Genomic DNA, 16,986 nt, shown 5'->3' with positions numbered 1-16,986 from the left:
AGAATAATTTCTCCATTGTTTGATGGCATCGTGATTAGTATTTCAAATTGTCCACTGCATTGACAGATTTGACGTCTGCATGATGAATAATTGCATCCAAACCAACTTCATGTTTTTGGGGAAATTTAGGCCGTTATGGATCTTCAAATTAGTTTATGCTAGCAGCATAGAACAGATTTCTTAAAATAAAAATATGAAGTCCAATGCCTTTTTCATGTTCTCCATGAAATGCTATCAATAACAGGTTAGCAATTTGACATTAATTTCAGCAACAAACTATAAATTTTCGCATAAAATGCTACGTTAAGCTCTACTAGTGGGTCAGGGGCACGCTGGAAGCCTCCACTACATCAATCTCTCCACCTATGGCCACAAGTTGGGTTGCAACAAACAAAGAACAATGTCATTCCTTCTTCTCCCCTCGCTGTAGCCTGCAAATCATTAGTGTAAATACCAGATCAGCTTAGTTCATGTGAGCACATATGATGGTGAAATCAACAATAAGAAGTAGGATTGGATTCTAAGTGTTAAGGATGCATGAAATGAATATTTCTTCATTCTTGAGCTAGAAGAATATGGAACTAAATGATCATGACTACAAGGATAAGTTCTCAAGCAAGAATACTTGTCGCAACTAAGTGTTAGAACAAAATTTCTGAAAGCTTAATTGCTGATTCAATGACAAATCCAAATTGTTACAATGATAGTACATTATTGCTGATTCAATGACAATCAACTTCGATATGTTTGACTTTCAGGGAAGACAATTACGACTAATATGGATTGTGGTTTGATTAATATATATCATATGATTCCAATTATGGTCGAGTAGAGCATCCTAAAATGGCTTTGGAACAGACACAGTAGAAAAGGACAAGATAACCAATGAAAGGAAGGTGATAGGTAATTAAAGGACATAGAAGAGTGACGTGGATAGTAACTGCTTTGAAGTTTGCCATTATGAAAAGCAATAGGAAGATGTAGATCTAAGGGGTTAATGGTAATCAGATACTCAAGAGTATTTTAGATGCATACATATAAAACTTCAAAGAGACATTTCAAAAAGTAAATCCGAGTAATCAAAATGTAGTAATCAAGGAAAAAGATGAAATAATATAAACCTAAATGGTTAGGCACCAAACTTGATCCCGAAATATCTGAATGAGACAAGTCAAAAGGTGCACTACTACGAGTAAAGGAAGATAATAGGAAGAAAATATGATATTTCTAAAATTTATAGGCGCCACATTCAAATTTTGGAAATAAGAATCATAAATGAGTGAAGCATCGAAGATGGCTAGGAGGATGACCCAAATGATAGTGTCATTGATATGAGGAAGTTAATGACCAAATGATAGTGCCATTGAGATAATAAATATTGCCAACTCCAAAGCCTCCACCAACTATCTTCTTAAATTGAGATCATGAAATATACTAAGAAGGATAAAAGGTTGACGAGAAATTGTGGGGAAATATAAAGATTATCCAATGTCAAGGAAGAGGAAGCGTGAACATATCCTTTTCCAAAGACTAGAAGGAGAGTCATCAACAACAATAACATATGAAAGATGTTATGCTAAAAGAGGAAAATAATTCTTGGTTATTTGTTATATGGAAAGAAGTACAAAATGTTAAAATCCAAGATATATCAATATGAGCAACTGCAATCTACCCAGAATAAATAATATGAAAGACTGGGTATCAAAAAGTTATGTAGAAGCTGATCATAATCCTCTTGGGAAATGATCATAGAGCCTAAAGAATTAGTATTAGGATTAGTAGTAACTAGGCCAAAGACATGTTGGGCAACAACAGAATAGCCAAACTTCTCCCAACATTGGCCAAATGAGTGATTTATCTGTTGATAATGCTAAGATAATGGAAAATAATTGCAATCACAAGCATGATTACCACTACAGCAACTTCATCCTGGATAATAACAACTACCCCTTATCCACACAACAAGAGTGGTATGATCATGATTAGAAGAAGCAAATAATTTAACAGTTTGAACTCCTAAGAGAGCAATGAAGATGTTTGGGGCGATTGAGCATTGCCGTAGTTGAGCTTTAACAAATTATAATGATGGGTAAAGGTCAAGAAAGGAACTTGGCAATTAAAAACCCCTCATCATATTTATGTCAAGTAATGAGATAGACGAACAAGAGATAATATTGAAAAAGTTGAATAAATTTGTCATCTCGTTGCGTGGTCAATAGTTTAAAGTAGAAAGTATATGCATGCGAGATGTGCAATCTTAAACATAGGTGCAGCAAAAAATGACAATTCTTTTGGAAGTTCATAGAACATGATGGTGACATGATATTTGATCAAGACTATTGAGCATCCATGAGAGAACAACATAGTATAATGATTGTCATTTGGGGCATTTGTTGGTGTATGTCTGTTTTGTAGGAAAACAGTTAGACCATGTAGTCACAAGTTACTAAAACTTTTCTTTAACTTAAATATTTTCTTGGTCAAGGAACCATCCATAAATACATTCTCATAGCTAGTTTAAAATTACAACATATCTTCTATCTTTTTTCATGACCTATAGGATTGTCACACTAAAATTACATGAGCATATAACACATGATTTAGGATAATCAACGTAATAAATATATAGCGTCAAACATCACTATATACTAACCAAATCAAAATGAAACATTAAAGTGATGAAAGCAATGAAAAATATAAGTTGAAAATAAAAAAATGAGGCAAACAATAATGACCTGAAAAAAAACAGCTTCAGGGTGATTGCACACCGCACAATGAACAGACTTAGTACGAGGTAGAGTCGGATCAGCTGCTACATCTTGTAGGACTTGTGTGCGCTCACCAATTGAGTGATGAATCTCATTTCTATACACACAGTTATTATCCGCTTCCTCCTAAAAGATAGAAAAGCATAAATCAAAACATCAACTATGAGAATATTAATAAGATGGTAATATGATTTTTGCATAATATAATTTAGAAAAGTGCTATATTATTCAGTTATATTGGATTTGAAAGGAATGCAATTTTCTGCTCTCAATTTAAGTTTATGTAGCCTATCCTTTAACAAAACAATTTTCCTAAAAAATAACGTTGCCATAGAAAAAGAATACCAAACATAAAAGAACATTGTTTAAGAGAAGAGTTCAAATAAAACTGAAAAAAAAAAAAAGTTTGGTAAAGATTGATGGCTTGCTTTGTTTTCATCAATTTTTGAAAACACAAAATATCATTTGATACTTGGGTTTGCTTAGTGCAAGTTGCCCTTATTGACCTGAATAAGTCAACCATTCCTAGTCTTGATCATTTGCACTTGATTGAATCCACTTCCCCAAGCTTATTCATCTAACTCAGGCTAAAATGATCAAAATAGCTCCTAATTTAAATCCTTGGTATGATTAACCAGATCATAGTCAGCAATCACCAATTCCTTCTGATAAGTTCAATCCTATTCTAGGTTGAGTCCCTAGCTATCTTAGCTAGAATGCTAACCTAGCCTTTAGACTGAGCTAACTAAGATCAACCCTGAATAGACAATAGGATCCAATCAAGTTATTAGCCACTAAAAATTTCTATGACATTTTCAATTATTTATTTCAAATCTACCAATCAATCTAGGTTTGATCAGAATCAGCTTTGGGTTAATTGAGCCACTTAGTGGCTTTAAGCATTCAATCACTTCATCCAATGGTTCGATAATGTTTGAGTTGATCTTAGTTGACTATTGGACCGCATGATATTATCTTTAGTCCTAGGTTTGACCAAAAGACAACCTTGGTCCAAAAACCCCTTGGACCTTATTGATCATTTTGGATAAGTTGATCAAATTGAATAAACAACTCATACATTTCATTTGAATAAAGTAAGTTTTCCATATACTAGTTGAACTCAACTGACCATTGGTTGAGCCAACTGGGCCAAATTGACCCAACTTAGTATAATTGGAAAAGCATTAAACCCGCTTGACCCAATTGAGTTCAATTCTTCAAATTGATAAAAATTGCTTGACCCAACTCCTTTTACTGATCCCAATTGATTAAATATGAACAAATTGATTCTAATTAGCCCTTGGAATGGCTTGAATCAAGCTAGAACCCAAGCAGACTCGATTGGGTCACCCTTGACCCAATTGGATGTATATGTTAACCTAGCCGACATTAGGTAGATCCAACCCTTCTATTGGGTCCTTGGGGCTTAAACCTAACCAACCCAACAGCCAAACCCTAACCAATCGCTTAAACATAACTTAATCCAAACCATAGTCGGAAACACGATGATAGCAATTCCCCAACTCGAAGCCAAAGGACCTATTGCCACATACTCCACAGTGATTAGGAAGATCACCCCACCTAGGCTGTCTAGCAGTCAACCATGGTTTGTAGAAGCCTAACTAAGCTGTTTAAGGTTGAATTAATGAGGGTTTAAGCAAGGTAGTGTTGAATTGCCTTCCCAATCATTGCGATGAGCTTCAAAACACTAGTAATACCCTAGAACCCTCTTTTTTCTTCCTAATACCTTTGATTCAGTAGAGGCACTGGGAAGCTCAAGAACTATTTCGATCCTTAATCCAAGGAGAAACTTAAAGTATTCGAAGTAAATTTGAGCTAAGGGTTGTTCCCTTGAGTTGCGGCGTTTGGATCAACTCTACTCGAATAAAATAGAATCTCAAAACCTAAGTTGGTCTTTGTGGGAGTAGTCTTTAGGAAGATATAGTCCATGGTCTGCTATTATTTTCCTATCATTGAATAGAGCTCAAGCTCTTCAACATTTTCGCATTTTGAATTTCTCAAATTCAAGGTGAAATGAAAGAGTTATAGGCAAGGAGATCTATAGCATCAAAGGTGACATAACTCTTTCATGTTTTACTTTTGGGTGGGCGGGAGGTAGAAGAAGCAAACACAACCACCCATTTGTATAGCATCCAACAACTCAGATAAATTCTACTTATTAAACTAGGATTTTCATTAGAATATTTGCTCAAAGCAATCCACTTATCCAAACTTAATGAAATTTTATGAAAAAATCAATCTTGATATAAGCTTTATGGAAAAATTATTTTCTTCAAAAAATAATTTAGATTTTATTTTTGAAAAAAATAAATCAAATACTCTTATTTAATAGATTAAATACAGAGGATGTCTTCAAAATTCTCAAACTTCTTCGCAATGCTTAGCATGCATATCTAAACATATTGGTGCATTTAATTTAGTTTGATGCTTACTAATATGCATGATATTAATTTTCCAAGGCATTTTCTTAATTAAAATTAGCGGTTTAATTAATCTTATGCAAGCATACATCATATGTCCTTATTTATGTGAAATCATATACATCATGTTAATCATAACAATAAAATTTCTAATTTATTGATTAATTTTGCTATTTTTAATAATTAAAATATTGATATCTCAAGTATTAAAAATAACAAAATACATAAAAATTATGAAATATTTCAGGATTAGTCAACACAATTTTCCTTATTTAATGCATGTGTTGGTTCCTTTTAATCATGTCTGTTGGATGCGCTTCTATTTTTTCAGCCTTTGAAACCTATTTTTAATTATTTAATAAAGTATGAAAATTGTCAAGCTTCATGCATTCACTTTTTAACCTAGATATTATTTTTTAAAAATCATACATGTTTATGTTAATTCATAATAATTTTTTCAAATTTTGTTAAGAGGCTATTTGGTTTACTGAAAAAGGAATGCAAAATATTCCAAATGTATGAGATTTCAAATTTTGGGTGTTTGATTTGATGAAAAAGAAATATGATGTAAACTATAAGTTAATTCTTTTTTTAACCTCTAATTCATTTTTTATGTATTATGAACTCGACCATTTTTGGTCGAATTCCTTTTATAATGTAAGCTAACTACATTTTCATCACTGGATGCCTACTGCTGACCATCGGCTGCTGCCGAAACCATCATTGTTGTTTCCATCGATGCCACCACCAACTTCTGACACAACCACTAGTTGCTGCCATGGCCTATCACCGCCTCCGACCTCCAGCCCGCCTTTGTCACCATTGACATCTATGTTGCCGCCACGGTTGTCGTCGACAGTTGCCACCCACTAGAGCTGTCAAAAACGGGTCATGGGTCGGGTTTGGGTCCGATCCGAAATTGACCCGACACAGTTCAACCCGACCCGAACCCGACCCATTTTGGGTATATTTCATTAAATTATTTTTATTTAATTTAGTTTATTAAAATCTAAATCAAATTAAGGTAAGATTTACTTCAATTAATTTAATTTGGACAACAATGTTTATTATTTTTTGAAATATCATTTACTTATTTTATTAAAATCCTCCTAAATTAATTAAAATCGGGTCAAACCGGGTTGATTTCGGGTTTTCGGGTCAACCCGAACCCGACCCGGTTTTACAAATGGGTCAAAATCCCTAACCCGAACCTGACCCGGTTCAACCTGAACCCGAAATTTTCGGGTCGGGTCAAATATTGACACCTCTACCACCCACCGCAACTCCTGGTGGCTAGCACCTTCGCTGTCTTCACAGCCATTCACCACCATTGTTTAACTTTAAATTGCATTCATTTTATTTCAAGTAAAAAAAATTACTTTCATTAGACATGCATGTCTAATTTATTTTCAATATTTTTTAATCAGACATGTCATCTGATACATGATGGAGGCATGTCCAATACATGTCGGATACTAAATACCTCTTGAGAAAAAATATCGATGCAGCATATGCAATGAAACATAACAAAGAATCCAAATATAGGTCCAATCAATGGAACAAAGAAATACAAAATGCCACTTGCTTATGCATAAAGAAGGTATAGACCTCTTTCATTCATACAATGATATGAGAGGACATTAATTCTCTCTTTCTATTGGTGATCCTTTGAGTCCAATTGAGATCAGGATATCGCTATGAACTCATGGTGACAAGTTGTACGCCTTTTTCTTTTGATATATCTCTTTTGCATGACATCACAAGCGCTTTCCAGCAATGCTAATAGGCATGCACATGCAGTCAAGGTTGTCAATGTGACATCTCAACACTGGCATTAAACTATTATGCAACTTGAAGTCTAAAACACTAATGCTTACATTAGCAATACACAAAAAATACGTGAGCTTTTTAGAAACCCAACCACAACAATGCCTTGGTTCACAAAACCCAAGCATCAATGCCTAAGTTTTTGGAAACTAGGCCCATCATTTCTTGAGTTACAATGATGCTCATAAAACCCATACATTAGTATTAATGGGTGGGAGTATGCATACCCTAGCAAATTGCAATCAAAACAAAGATGCCTAGAGTTCCAACAACTTCGGCATTTAAATTCATGCTTTTGCAATTACCAGGAATCAATGCCAGGATTTTTGGAACCAACATCAATGTTTTGGTTGGAACTAATTCACATCATACCCAGGTATATCAATGCCTAGGTGCTTGGATACAAAACAAGGTGTTAGACCGGTCCCTAGTGGACCGGTCCAATTACAACCGGCCCCTAGGGAACCGGTTCAGGTTTACTATAGGAGGGGCGTCGGCAAAGAGAGAGGGAGAGGAGTGGGGTCCACCAAAACTTTAAATTCAAACTCTTTGGAGGGAAAGGAGGGGGCGACAAGGGCTCCTTAGTCATTTGGCTTGATTAATTAATTGTATTTTTTTATTAATTAATTGTATTCTTTAAATAGGATGAGGGAATTAGGGTTAGGGTTATATTTTGATTATTGAGTTCTATTTGGTTTTTCTTCTTGGAGTTTTGGGTTCTAGATTCATCATCTAGAGATTGGGAGAGATCGATCCTCCTCTCAAATTGAGGATCAATTTTATCTTGTTTTGATTCTTCTTTCCAAATACTTGAGATCTACAAGTATTTCCTATCATAAGGTTGGAACCTAAGTACTTAAGCCTGAGCAACCTTTAATGCCTGAATTGCAAGAAACCAACACATCATGCCAAGTTTAAATTTATCATGTTTACCAAAACAAAAAAGTAAATTGATATAATAGTTCATACAAGCGGGAAACCATAAGGTTTCATCTTGAATTTTTTAAATGTCCTATCTCATCAAAAGGGCAAATTGGAGATTTGTTGCTACAGTTTTATATTTGTATGTATAAGAACAAGTTAAGAATAAGCACGCATAAGAATATCTACAGAAAGGATCGAGTAACAGAAGGTGATCCCCTAAAATTATTTCAAATGTAGGTCATACAGTGGTAAAACAACAAAAGAGAAACACATTTTAAGTTCAAAATGGTCAATCCCGCCAAATAGCCGACAGAGTTCCTTTGCCCTCTCAAATGATTTCAAACTTCAGCACATAATAACCACAGATTGATGGATGGTTAACAGAAGTACTGATTAAAATCCGTTTAAAGCCACAAGTTTGAACATTTATAACAATTAGAACAAATGAAAAACCAAACCCACATCAGAAAATATGATAAAAGGGAGGATCAAGCAAGAGAAAAAAAAAAAAAAGAGAACCTGGTGGTCGCAGTTACGGCAGGCATAGAGGAGGATTTTCTGCTCCTTGCTTTCTTTAGGGTAGAGAATGTTATTACTGAGACGAAAAAGAGATGGTAGGTATTTAAAAAAAAAAAAAAAAAAAGGCAAACAAGTAGTCTTGTTCTTTCATATTTCGATTAAAAAACAAGATATTTCTTACCACTCGCGACAAAACTTCATGGTGCTCATGGCCGCTCGCGTTCTTGGCGTCTCCTGGCCTGCCTTCCTCCAAGTAACTCTTCACTGTATCTGGGCAAATCAACAACCTTCTTTTTAAGTTTATATAGGAGAAAGTGGGAAAAAAGTTACTTCAGTCATAAAGCGGTTTTCTTGCGTTTTGGTTGGATGAGGGAGGTATAGAGTGATTGTATAGTGTTTTTTTTAGAAAGTAAAAAAAAAATAAAGCAACTAAAAAAATAATTATCAAATATAAATTATGTTTGGGGGCTGAAAAGCTTAATAAGAAAATCTGTGGGCTCCGAAAATTCGACCCCGGCCTCCGCTCGCTTTTCTTATTCGGCGAGGGAGTTTTAACGAGCTAAGTTCCGAGGTAAATTTTGGAAGGCAGATGGGTTTGTAGATAAGACACTACCCAGAGATTTCGCCCTCATTTTGTGAGGACTTTATGATCTGAGTTCTGGTTTCTCATTCATTTCGTGTGGAATATGAATTTTTTACTTTCACGCCAAAAAAGTTTTTCACTAAAATCTCTCATAATAATATCATTGTGGTAACCTAAAAAATAATTGGAGGGGTGAATTTTAAAACTAAAAAATGGTAGAAAACTTAATATAAAATTCTATGATTTATTATTGATTATTTTTATTAAAACTTGATAAAATTAATTTAATTTTATGATTCCCATTACAATTATTTTGAACGGGTTAATTTAATAATTACTATTTTAAATATGTTATTAAATTGATAATTTTGATTAATGTTCTTCCAAAATAATAATTCAAATACTCAAAATTTGATCATAGATTCTAGTTGTTGAATTGATTTTATCTCAGGAGAAGTTTTATTATAGGTAGAGTTGGTCAAGTTTGCATCACAAAGATCAAATCTCAAGTAAAGACATAATAATTAAGCTACAAAATGTAAGGCTCAAATGCATAAAGTTCAATTACTTAAAACAAATGGAGCATGTGGACTGAATAAGGGGTTGGATCACCAAGCCCTATTTGTCTGGTTGATCACCACCTCAAAAAATTAATAATGTAAGAATAAAAATCAAGCAAGTTAGCTTCAATCAAAATTGCACAAGCTCATTATCAGCCCTTCTCTTATTAGAACTCAATATGTATTTAATTGAAGAGCAATCCACCTTCCATGTAAGTCTTGTGTGCCTCCTTCTCTTCAAGGTAGGAAATACAATGTGGAATAATGAGAACTCTTTTTCTAAATCAAACATGATTGATTTTGTAAGATTGTATTTGACTATTGATTTAGATCAATTTCCCTCCACTGCATTCATCCTTGTCATGAATCTTTGTAATGCAATGCAATTGGTTCAAATACTTACATATCCATATTTGGGCCACCACTCCCTTCCTTCAGTTGAATTTTTCTCATATAAGAAATGGTCAAGTAAGAGTATTATATTATGAAGTGATAAAATTATATGTTATTGTGTTCAAGTGCTTTGAGGATTAAGTGAATGGTCTTTCTCTTAGAATTGAATTGGTGATCTTTTGCACCCTTATAGCCCTTTCATGATGTCTTAAAACCCTTACAATTATCTTGTAATTTTTTGATGAGGCTATAATATAATAATAAATATATATATATATATATATATATATATATATTCATCTCTTGCATTACATCTTCTCCCATTATAGACTTCAACCAATCCTTTTTCCCAAGTTTAGGATAGCCAATAACATATAGTCTAGTCTCATTGAACACCTTAGAATTCCACATAATCATCAATCTAACAAAATGCACAAATAATTATCAGGAGACCGCCTCTATTAAACCTTTATTTAGCATAAGAGCAATTTATGGAAAATCTTAAAAGTGCATCAAGACTTTAAATGAGGAGCTTTCCTCAAAGAAGTTCAAATTCATTTATTTCAAGTCAAATATCTCTCAACACCTTTATGTAGTTTGTGTTTATAAATTATAACAGAACTCCCTCTGAACTCCTCACTCCTTAGATGCAGATAGAATATCATCCAAAGATGCACAATATATATAAATCATGCAATATAATATATGGTTAAGAAGTTAAACATAAATTGGGCAATTTACAGAATTTTAGAAATTTTCCCTTTGGGTTGCATTTTAACAATCAAATCTAGTGTAATGTAGCTAAATTTCACTGACTCAGAATTCTATCAAAGTACCAGAGATTATGTAGGACTACATTTCAGAGGTTCTATAGTGCTATTTTTTTTGTGCCTAAATATTTTTTATAGTTTTAGAAAAACAGCGATTCAAAAATACTAGGTATAAATTTTACAAAAAAAATATCTAAATGTCCAAAAGTACACGTTCTTTATAATATGCCAGAAGTTACGCGGTCAAAGTGTCCATGTTTAAAATTTATCTCAGTTCAAACACAAAATATTTATATTTTTAATCAGGAAAATTCTAAAACTAACGAATTATTAAAAATTGGAATGGGCAAAATACAACCTACCTTGAGCCCAATGGAGAAGCCAGGATTTTTATCTACAGGGGCGCAAAATTTTGACTTTAAAAATTTCCTCAAGTTTTTCATTTTAGCTTGAAATGGACATTGTGGTTTTAATTATTATTATTATTTTTAATTATAAGAAGATAAAATTTATAATAATGAAAAAAACTTATTGTCATGCTCATCTAAATTAATTTTAGCACAAATTTATTTAAATTATATAGTATCATACTAATCTATTTCAACTACTCTTCTACCGTATATTTTCATATCTAATTTTAATAAAAATATAACTAAAAAATATTTTAGAACAAGCAATCAATATAGAAAAAATTACATCTTATTATTACAAAAGCATATCAAAAATATATAAAAATTTATAATAAGCATATTTTAAGCTACTTGATTTAAATTTAAATATTATAGTTCTCCTCTAATGTGATTTATTGGCTTTAATTGCATAAATCTCCTATAAACTAGAATTTGAGTTTTTAAAATATAAAAAATTTGATGAAATTTTTAATTAAAAAAAAAACTAGTAATGTGAAGATGGATAGAAAAAGTTGTCTCACCTCTCATGAGAGAGAGAGAGAGGGAGAGCTCGAAGCTAGTGGAGGAGGTTGCCATCTATAAAAATAAAATGGCAAAGGGAAAAAGGAGAGAGAGAGAGAGAGAAAGGAGGGAGAGAGAGAGAGGGATGACATCCAAGGAGCTCTGTATCCGCCGACAAACTTTTAGAATTGGGACATTATCTGAAAATGATCCAAAGTGGCTCAAAATAAATTCTCTCTCAAGAAATCCCGGTCTCTCTCTCTCGCTAGACAATAACCAATAGGAGAATGAAATTGCTTGAATATTGGATATGTATATTTTAAATATTAAAATTTCACCTAGTGTCTTGATGTCAAACATGACACTCCCTCAAAGAACCCAATGCGCTGTTGCCCTACCTTAAGTGTTGTTGTGCTAATTATTTTCCAAAATTCCTGAGAGCAATGGCTTCAAAGCTCTGATAACCCCAACACTGTGGCACCGTAGAAATAATTAAGACTTTTCAAACATACAAACAGACTCTTGGGACCCATTTCAGATCAAATGCAAACTATCACATTCACTCAAAACATTGCCATATACATTACAAAAATGTTCAAAAGCATAAATTTAACTTATTACCTTGAATTTGGTCTGGTTAAAATGAGTTGAATGGTCCACTGACTTTACAGTTGTTACACAACATCCCAAGCATAATTCCTTGATTAAAGTTTTTCCATTCCACATTGAGATGAAAATAAACTCTAATAATTGATTGTATAATGATTAAAATTTGTCTTGATTGCTCCACCTTAATTGAAGCTACTCAAGGCATAATTTTTTTCATAAAAGAAATAATATTTCTTTTCATATTTGTATATTAAAATTATAGTTAAATTCCTTTTAAATTTAAATAATAGTTATAAAGGTAATCGAACTTTTTCATAATAATGATAGAGGTATTATAATTTTTTTTAAATAAGAAACTATTCATAAATTGATTCTCACTATTTTTCTTTAATAAATTGAGGATACGAATAATGTGCATAATTTTTTTTTCTCATATTTGCATCATGTGATCAAATTTTTGTATAATGATGACTACACTTACAAGATACCTAAAACTCTTATATAAATACCCAATTTTTACCATATATTTTTATTTTGCATCATAGTTCATCACACTTTAAGGAACTTTACTATTATAGATAAATGCTTATTGCAGGTTGAAGTCACATTGAATATATGATAAAGGAAAAATATAAGTGAAGAAAGTATAGAAAAGGGAGAAACTAAATAAATTGAAAGTAAAATAAGATAACTAGGATTACTACACTTAACATAAAGAAATCAAGTTTTCATCTAAAGAAATATTTTTAAAAGGATTGTCACTCACCAAGAATTAATACTAAATAACTTACCAAGTCCTAAACTTCTTGTACGAGAGATAGGAACTAATAAATAAGAAGATACATGAAAAACCAAGAAAAATTCAAAACATATCACAAGAAAGGTAAACCCACTTTCCATGTAATTTTTTAAATTAAGAGGGTTGACACTCACAAAAAAACCAACACAAGATGACAAGTAAGCCCTTAACTCCTAATAAAATTGATGACAAACAATTAAAAAAAAAAATAAAGTGAAAAGAGTCATGAGGGAAATTTGAAAATATAACTGATAATATAATAATAATAATAATAACAATAAAAGGGAGAAGCAGCCAAACTTTATTAACTGTAATAGGCATCTAGATTTTTATCTCTTATATCAAATGATGATGATGGAAGAAGGTTAACCTTCTTAGACTCCAAATCATGGATGAGGAATATTGGAGACAAAAAACTACTTCTAAACATATTGATGAAGGCGGCAAAAATATCAGATACTTTCATGCTTTGGTGAATTCAAAGAGAGCCAAAGCTTCCATTAATAGGATCAAGCTCAATTCTGGTGAGTGGTGGGGTGACTTTGCTCGCATTATTGACTATGTTATTACTTATTTTAAGAACTCTCTTAGTATTTCTAAACATGTTATTCCTATCTCTAAACGTAATATTATTCATACTTTAATTACTAATGTAGATAATCTCTCTTTATCTAAGCATCCTGTTGAAGAGGATATTTATAAAGTTTTAATGTCATTGAATAAGGACTATGTGGCATGCGCTGGACGTCCTGATGACTTTACTATTGTTTTCTTTCAAAAGTGTTGGAGTTTTATTAAGATTGATATCTATAATGTTGTTTAGAATGTTTTTTATGTTTTTCCTATTTCCAAATGCTTTACTTCTACATCTATTGTCTTAATTCATAAAAAGGTTAATCCTGGTTGTTGGAGTGACTTTAGACTTATAAGCGTGTGCTCTACCTTCAATAAGCTTATTTCAAAACTTTTGGCTAATAGATTAGCTCCTTTACTCCCTAAAATCATATCGGTTAATTAGTCTAGATTTGTTAAAGGTAGAAACATAGCTGATAACGTGTTACTTGCTTAGGAACTTCTCAATCAGATTAATCATAAAGTTCATGGGCATAATTTGATTCTGAAACTGGACATCTTAAAAACTTATGATAACCTGAATTGGTTATCTTTTTAGCAACATCCATCTTTTTAGTTTTGATGTTAAAGCTATTATTCCTATCAAAAGCATTGCTAAAAATTGTTGGTTTTCTATCATCATTAATGGTAAATCTTATGATTTTTTTAAAGGTGCTCAAGATTTCAGACAAGGAGATCATTTATCTCCTGCTCTTTATATAATTGTTGCTGATTATCTTTCTAAGGGTTTGTCTCATTTTTTTCATGAATACTTATTGCTCTCTTATGAACTTTAGTGGCATCAATATTACTTAATTATCTCTGCTTTGTCGATGAGATTATTATTTTTTGCAATAGTTTATTAAGGTGTGTTAAGAATTTTAGAAAACTCCTCTCCAAGTTTGAGAAAGAAAGTGGTATGCAATTTAATAACAGTAAATGCTCTTTTATTAGTAGTAAAGGTATGTATGTCTTTGACGCAGAGTAACATTATTGCTACCTATATTGGGTTTAGCAAACAAGTTTTGCCTTTTTACTATCTTGGAACTCCTTTATTTAAAGGTCATAAACACTCTTTTTTGTTTGATAATATTTTTGCTTCTATATCGGCCAAAATTTATTGTTGGGAATTTAAGTTGCTTTCTATGGGGGCTAGACTTTTGCTTATTAAAAGTGTTTTGTCCTCAATGCCCATCTACTTAATCCAAACCATCAATCTTCCTACTAGCATTTGTAATATATTAGAGAAAATTTTTAACAAATTTTGTGGGGCTCTACTGATGTTTCCAAAAAGATTAATTAGTCAACTTGGAGTGCGTGTATAGGCCCTTATTTAGAGGGAAGTTTTGGCTGTAAGTCGTTTCATGATTTAATTAAAAGTTTTTCTTTCATACTTTAATAGAATTTTAGGAAGAATGATTCTTTGTCGGCCAATTACATGCATTTTAAATATTGCAACACTATTCATCCTATTATTTTTTCTTCAGGATGAATGGTTTGTTGAGTCCACTATTCATGGTATTGAGCCTTTTATTGTTTTAACCTACTATGATATTCTAATATACCTCACTTCATACTTATAAACATTAAAACAATATTATTATGTAATTTTATAATGAGGAAATAAACTAAATTCTTTATGATTTGATAGCTTAGTTGATTTATTTCCTTGATTATAATAAATCCAAAACTTTCTTTTTTTGCATTTTAATCCTAATGGGAGGTGGAGAGATAGAGAATTCATTGCTTAAAAATTCATCCATCACTCATTAGAATGAAAATAAGTTCCAAGAATTATTTTTATGATGATAAAAATCTTCTCTGTTTGCTCCAATCATTAAATTGAAATTGTTCATGGCATTATTTTTTTTCATAAAAGAAATAATATTTCTTTCCATAATTTTTAATAAAATTAAAACTATTTTCAAATATAAGTGATATTATAATGGCAATCAACTTAAATGAATTTTAAAGAGTTAAAATTTCTCTCTCTACATGGATAATCGCCCTTAAGCTTGTGCTTAATTTTTTTGGTACTTCCTGCTTTGCACGCCCATTGGATTCTCCGTTCCGTGCCCAAAGACTACCGACGGAAACGGGGAAGACGATGAAATCAAGAAAAATAAACAGGTTGTGCATGATCTGCAGCAGTACTTCTTACAGGCGGGACAATGGAAAGTAGATGAACTCAGTAATCCTCAAAATTCGTGCAAATATGGGATCATTAGTCATGATTTCAATGGAAACTGTGATTCCCCCAATACAGATTCAAAGGCTTACCATCCACGAATTTTACAGCTTTCTGTGTTTCAGCACGCAGTGAATGAATCCTTTAGATCATTTTCAATCGAACGGTATATTATTGTATGCCGTCCGCAAATCACTATATTCGAACTTCAAATTTCACGTTAAAAATGGATAGGTGAAAAGTGTGACGTCAATATTGACGTCAAAAAAAAAAATGATTACATGCCCACTCTGCTTAGCTTCGTAGGAACCGCGCGAAATAGGAGAGAGATGATTACCTTTGCAAAGAAACGCGTAAAAGGAAAAATGGAGTTTCATTGGAGATGAACTATAGCATTTTGAACTTTTACGTCATTTTAGAGTGAAAAATTGAGTTTTCGGAACCGAACTCCAAACACTTGAATGGTGTAACTCGTGAGCTCCAGTCTTTGGTTACGGGTGAACAGTGGGACACCAACGTTGCACTGTTCATCTCCATTATTTTTTTTGTCTTTATTGAACTTGCTGAAGAAACGCGCAAAAGGGAGCAAAATGAAATTCTGTTGGAGATGAATCACGACATTTTTTAGTTTCACGACATTTAAGAGTGAAAAAAAATGTGATTTTTCGTTGGAGACGCCCTTAGTTATTTTAGAACATCCTCAATAAAAAGTAATCAGAAATAAAAAAATAATTAATATTTTAAAATTTTTGTAATCCACCTTCAATTCTTTATCAAAACAACCGATACAGTAAGAAAAATATTTGTAAATAGTATTTTTAATTGATTTGAAATCATGAAGAACCCTAAAAAAATATTTAAATTGTCTTTAATCTTTATTGTTTTTTATCAGAATATCTCAACCGGTTTTTATTTTTTTTTTTATTCTGTGCTTACGTGATCATTGGATCCACTGTAGCATTCGTTCCAGAAGCTTCCTTGCAGCAGCAAGGAGAGGCCCTATCAGCTCCACATGCTCTGAAAAGGCAACGAGCAAGTTAATGGTGAGTTCTCATGGGGTGAGCGGAACCTCCATAACTGAG

At 32.4% G+C, this 16,986-nt stretch overlaps 1 protein-coding gene across 1 annotated transcript; it reads right to left on the bottom strand.

Moving 5' to 3' along the window:
• Window positions 1-101: 101 nt before the first annotated feature.
• Window positions 102-8,754, bottom strand: LOC110105012 (DNA-directed RNA polymerases II, IV and V subunit 9A). Its single transcript, XM_020834359.2, has 4 exons — window positions 8,661-8,754; window positions 8,480-8,555; window positions 2,736-2,894; window positions 102-431 (listed from the first exon to the last, which is right to left on the bottom strand). The coding sequence occupies exons 1-4, from the start codon at window positions 8,687-8,689 to the stop codon at window positions 351-353; spliced, it is 345 nt and encodes a 114-aa protein (XP_020690018.1). The 5' UTR covers window positions 8,690-8,754; the 3' UTR covers window positions 102-350.
• Between the last annotated feature and the right edge of the window lie 8,232 nt (window positions 8,755-16,986).

This window comes from Dendrobium catenatum, unplaced genomic scaffold (assembly GCF_001605985.2).
Source record: "Dendrobium catenatum unplaced genomic scaffold, ASM160598v2 fragScaff_scaffold_1056, whole genome shotgun sequence".
NCBI classification, from domain to species: domain Eukaryota; kingdom Viridiplantae; phylum Streptophyta; class Magnoliopsida; order Asparagales; family Orchidaceae; genus Dendrobium; species Dendrobium catenatum.
Note: the sequence above shows the minus strand (reverse complement) of the source record. Positions and strands in the feature narration are given on the sequence as shown.

Coding starts and splice junctions, on each gene's coding strand:
- LOC110105012 (XM_020834359.2), bottom strand. CDS start 8,689: ATGAGCACCATGAAGTTTTGTCGCGAGTG. Junction 8,556..8,660: donor ATGAAGTTTTGTCGCGAGTG/GTAAGAAATATC, acceptor TTTTCGTCTCAG/TAATAACATTCTCTACCCTA. Junction 432..2,735: donor CTGAAGCTGTTTTTTTTCAG/GTCATTATTGTT, acceptor AATGATTTGCAG/GCTACAGCGAGGGGAGAAGA.